This window comes from Juglans regia, chromosome 10 (assembly GCF_001411555.2).
Source record: "Juglans regia cultivar Chandler chromosome 10, Walnut 2.0, whole genome shotgun sequence".
Classification (NCBI taxonomy): Eukaryota; Viridiplantae; Streptophyta; class Magnoliopsida; order Fagales; family Juglandaceae; genus Juglans; species Juglans regia.
The window spans coordinates 23,350,273-23,355,856 of NC_049910.1; the positions used below are offsets into that span (position 1 = coordinate 23,350,273).

Sequence of the window (5,584 nt, forward strand, 5' to 3'; positions counted from 1 at the left end):
ACATACATTAGAAAGAGAGAAGCGTACGTAAGAAGAAGGAACTGGGTGTTACAGCCTTTATGAGATATAGTCCTACTCAGAAAGGGTTTGTTTGTTATGATGCTTAAGCAAATAAATCTTGAATCTCACGGAATGTGATTTTCTTTGAAAATTAATATTTCTTTTAGTCTTAGGTTATTTCTGATCCTCCTATTACTCTTATTCCCTCTTTTGATGATGTGTCTTCTTCTATTAAGCATTTTCAGCCAGGTATGGTGTATCATCGACGTCTTCCCCCTTCTTCAATGCCCATTCTAGACACTGATCCATCATCTGATTCTGTGGTTCCTATACCTCGGCACTCCACTCAGGGCTACACATCCACCGGATGTGTATGGTTTTTCTCACATCTCGCTTACTTCCACTCTCGACACTATTTATGTTCATCACTCTTATACTCCGGCATCCACCCAAGCGTGTTGGCAGCAGGCTATACAAGAGGAAATCTAAGCTCTTCAAGACAATCATACTTGGGACCTTGTAATTTGTCCATCTGATGTCAAACCTATTGGTTGTAAATGGGTATACTCTGTCAATTTTTGAGCTGATGGCTCACTGGACAGATATAAGGCCCGTCTCGTTGTTCTTGGGAATCGACAGGAGTATAATATTGATTATGAAGAGACATTTGCACTTGTTGCCAAAATGACTACTGTGCTGACTATCTTGGCACTTGCTGCGTCGCAAGGGTGGTCTCTCTGGCAGATGGATGTGAAGAATGATTTTCTACATGGGGATTTGAAGGAAGAAATCTATATGTCCCCACCTCCCGGCATGTTTGCTACACCTTCCTCAAAGGTTTGTAAGCTACGTCGATCCTTGTATGGATTGAAACAGGCTACGCGTGCATGGTTTGACAAATTTCGCTCTAACCTGCTTGTTTTTCATTTTACTCAAAGTCAGTTTGATTCCTCTATTTTTCTTCATAAGACTTCTGCAGGAATCGTATTACTTCTCATATATGTCGATGACATTGTGATTACTGGCTCAGATATTGAGTTAATTAAGCAATTACAACAGCATCTCAAGGCCTCATTTCACATGAAAGATATTGGTCCCCTGCAATACTTTCTTGGCCTTGAGGTGCAGCTTACTCCAACTGGTATGTTGTTACACCAGCATAAATACACGCATGACATTATTTCATCGGGTAGTCTCCAATCGGGTAACTCTGTTTTTACTCCCTTGGAGGTAAATCTTAAGTTTCGTCAGGAAGAATGAGAGCTTTTATCAGATCCATCCTTGTATCGGCAACTTGTTGGAAGTTTGAACAGCTTGACAATTACTCGTCATGACATTTCTTTTGCTGTACAGCAAGTCAGCCAATTTATGCAGGCTCCCTGACATCTTCATTTAGCTGCTGCCTGCCGCATTCTTTGATATCTGAAGGGCACCTCTACATGCGGGTTGTTCTTTCATAAAGAATCTTCCTTACAGTTGGTGGAGTACAGTGATGTTGATTGGGCCAGATGTGTTGTCACAACCCCGCCCCAAGTCCTATGACTGGGACGTGGTCGCGACACGTGACCTGTTCTTTTTTCTTATTAATACTAGTATGTATTTTCTTTATTTTATTTTATTTTAAGATTCTACGAGGGTAAAGGGATGGGCGTGAACATGTCATGCATGTACACTGCGTTTCTAGTTTAAAGGTAGACACCTGATAGACAATCTATTCAACATATTACCAAAGGACTCTCAGAGTCCACCATTCATTCACTTAAAACATCACTAGTTCCAATAGAAAGGGGACTCCGTCCCTACAACATAATCCAAAATACGTTTAACCTTCTTATGTGGGGTTACCATCACCCCACTATAGAAGTTACACTATTACCATCATACTACCACAATATCTACATCAGGCCAAAGACATATTGTCTTAAAGTCAACTAACAAAACGTCCCAACATAGGACCCATCATAAAACATAAAATATAACCATCATCGTTAAACCGAACAGACAGGGAGTACTAAGCATCAACCCTTCCCTCCTCAGCAGTGCCTAGCTCCACAGCCTCATCATTCATACCTGGACGTTTAAAACATAAACACAAAGTGAGTCTAATACTCAGTAAGCAGTACACCATGCTGTTAACTTATTAATCACATAATCATTTCCTTTGAAAACATGCATACATCAATATTTGCTAATTCTTGACAATGCTTTCATGCGTAACGATTTAAGAATAACTGTACTTTTCATGCATAACTGTATTTTTCATGCTTAACTTTCATGCATAACTGTACTTTTATGCTTAACTATACTTTTCATGCATAAACATTACTTGCTTTCATGCATAACATTATTTAGAAATGACTTTGCTTTACGTTTCACTTTCTTGGGCCAGTACACACTATTACGCCCCGTGTGTTGGGGTTAGCGGTCTTTTAGACCTGGATTCCCGCCCGCGGCCGCAGGTTGGGAACCCCTTTTTCATGGGGGGCAGCACTAGGTGCACTTCCAGTACTACTTACCCGGCATTGCAATCTGCCCATTCATTTGGTACCGTTTTCATACATGTGGCCATTACGTACATTCATACACCCATGCTTTCATTCCTTTTCCTTTCCTTTCTTTAGAAAAAGTAAGGTTTTCATCATCTTCATTTAGTGCCAATGCATATGCGTTTCTTTGAAAGGAATGTTTCATGTCATGATACATATAGGTACGGCATAATTATTTGAGAGAGCATGCATAAAATCTCATGATGCATTACCTTACATACACACAATGGTAATTAACAAGGTACTTAACAGGGGTTACCAAGAAAGGCTTATACATACTATACATGCATCTATTCTTTCATAAGAGAAACATTTGGAAAGAGAGAGAGAGACTTTTTCATAAAAGAGCTTTGTGTGTAATGAGCATGGTCATAGCTACTTACCTCGTGGCTTTACAAGTAAGTTCCTTGAATCTTGAAAATAAACTCATATTCAATAAAATGAAATAAACATATTAATATTCATTCCACTTAAGACTTTACTATCCAATACCCATTCGCGCTTACTTAAATTCCAAGTGGAATTAAGACGTCTTCCTTAATCCATTTAGCTACATACATAGCACTAAGTCAACTCTTAGTATCTTCATTACAATATTCAAGTACCTATGAGAGTATGAGGCTTGCTTGCTGTCCATTTTTAAAGGCTATTGTTTTCTATAATGGTAATAGATGGGAATCATAAGTTAAACATGAAGATGTGCTATAAATCTGGAATTTTCATAAAGGAGGGCATTTTGACAATTTTGCATCATCATATGGAAGATAGATCCAACAAGAGGTAATGCTCATAAGAGGGTTGGTTTTGTCACTCATTCTCCAATGGTTTTTCATGCTAAAGTTGATCTTTGATTAAACAAGGAGGAGTAAGGTTAAGCAAAGGTAAAGTGATTGGCTTAGGCTTCCAAAACAGAACCTGTTTTCTAGTTTCTGTAGTGCATGGACAGCTAGCAAGTCTCAATATTTTCATGGTCTTAAACATCCCTTACTTAATCAAATATCAATCATCCAATTAACTAGTACAAGAGACGTAGAACTCAAGAAAGCCTCATATATACATATATATTTATATATATATATATATATATTCTGAAAACCATACTAATAAGGAGATACAAACTCTTGGCATGTTTAAAACTTCTAAGGTAAGCTTACCAATTTAATTTAAAAGTCTTGGTGGCTCACTTAGGCCATAAATCTTGAGCAAAGCATGTTTAAAATTAAAGTCTTAACTTCATCAATTAAATACATAAAAGCATGATTAAAAACATAGCTTGGACTCAAGAAAACATAAGAGAAAACACAACCTCAACCTTGGGACATACAGCTGGAACACAAACAAGACACACACACACACGACTTCTTGATCCACATACAAAACAGAACATGATCCATGGCAAAAACCACCTCAAAACAGAGCACACACCCACACGGTTTAGGGCCATAACAGAACACACACAAGCACAACTATCCTCATGAAATAGAACACTCACATGGCTGAATCCCTAAACAGAGTATAGACGTACACGCACACACACACAGCTCGGGTTCAACAAGAACAGAGCATGACTCACGGCAAAGCCTTTTCAAGATACTTGGTCTACCCAGAAAAATAGGAGTTTCGATCACTACCCCTTAGATAAAACACTAGGAGAAGCAACAAGAAACTAGTCTAGGAAACTTCAATAAACTCAATCGCAAGAAGTCTTAGGGAAAGAGCATCACCTGATTTCATCCCCTTTTCAAGCCACGGAAACACAGCAGATGCGAAAGGGAAGAGAAATCCCAAAAATCTCAAAGCTGGAACGACAGAAAAATTCTTAAAACAAACCCTAGATTAAATCATAATTTTAAGATTTTGAAACCAGAATTTACAGCCACAAAAACACACTTACACGATGAAGTTTCCTTGAAGGCTTTCGGTGGAAACCTGGGTTTACGAAATGGGAGAATCAGCTTGAGGAGAAGAAGAGGTCGCGCGGTTGGGAAAGGGGAAGCCGAAGGGTTCTTCGTGTGAATGAAGGAGACTAGAGAAGTTTTCTCTCCTCCGTGTGCCTTGGGACCGACGGGTAAGAGAATGAAGAAGGGAAAAATCCTCTTAGCTTCTTGAGGAAGCTTACGGTGAAGAGAGGAAATGGGAAAGTCTAATGGCTTGTCTTACAAGCCAAGGGGCTGAATGGTTAGGATTAAACCTTGGGAGATATTTCCTCCCACCTACCCATCCAAGGGTTGAAAAGGTTTGGGTCACTTCTTAATTAAATAAAAGTAGAAGGCTTTAAAGAAAAATATTATAAAGTCTTAAAATATATCTTTAAATTATTTTTAATGACCTTCACAAAATAAAAGCACACACTTCTTAAAAATAAAAATAAATAATGAGATAATAAATTGATAAAAATCCTTATTTCAAAATATTGACTTAAAAATATTAGTAGATGACGTAAGGACCTACGTAGTAGGATTCGGGTGTTACATGTGTAGATACTCGTCGCTCTGTTATCGGCTTGTGCATGTTTTTAGGCAATGCACTCATTTCTTGGAAGAGTAAGAAGTAAGATAGAGTTCCCAAGTCCTCTACTGAGAATGAGTATCGTGCTATGTCTTCTGCATGCTCTAAGATCACATGGCTTCGTGGGTTATTAGGTGAACTTGATTTTCCTCAACTGCATCCCACTTCTCTTCATACTGATAATATCAGTGCTATTTATCGCCGCTAATCCTGTCTTCCATGAGCGTACGAAACATATTGAAGTCGATTGTCATTCCATATGTGAATCATTTAACAAACATGTGATTACTATCCCTGACATTTCCACTGAACTTCCAACTGTAGACATATTCACTAAAGCACTTTCTCGGCACCGGCATCAGTTCTTGGTTAACAAATTGATATTTTTTTATCCACCAGCATCAATTTGAGGGGGGATGTTATGTAAATAATATTGGTCTTTCTATATTTAGATTGTATAGAAGAGAATTAGGCTAACTATAAACAGTCTTAACGTGTATAGACACTTAACGTGTTACAGAGAAATCGGT

General features: G+C 38.3%; 1 protein-coding gene across 1 annotated transcript; it reads right to left on the bottom strand.

The window, feature by feature from the left end:
• Positions 1–1,721: 1,721 nt before the first annotated feature.
• LOC118349675 lies at positions 1,722–5,413 on the bottom strand. Its single transcript, XM_035695197.1, has 4 exons — positions 5,344–5,413; positions 4,441–4,701; positions 4,271–4,345; positions 1,722–2,070 (listed from the first exon to the last, which is right to left on the bottom strand). The coding sequence occupies exons 1-4, from the start codon at positions 5,411–5,413 to the stop codon at positions 2,012–2,014; spliced, it is 465 nt and encodes a 154-aa protein (XP_035551090.1). The 3' UTR covers positions 1,722–2,011.
• Between the last annotated feature and the right edge of the window lie 171 nt (positions 5,414–5,584).

What these genes read in the sequence shown, in the direction of transcription:
- LOC118349675 (XM_035695197.1), bottom strand. Translation starts at nt 5,413, where the DNA reads ATGCCGGTGCCGAGAAAGTGCTTTAGTGAATATGTCTACAGTTGGAAG. An exon ending in CAGTGGAAATGTCAGGGATA is followed by an intron (nt 4,702 to 5,343) that starts GTAATCACATGT and finishes TTGGCTTGTAAG; the next exon opens with ACAAGCCATTAGACTTTCCC. An exon ending in TGAAAAGGGGATGAAATCAG is followed by an intron (nt 2,071 to 4,270) that starts GTGATGCTCTTT and finishes TTAAACGTCCAG; the next exon opens with GTATGAATGATGAGGCTGTG.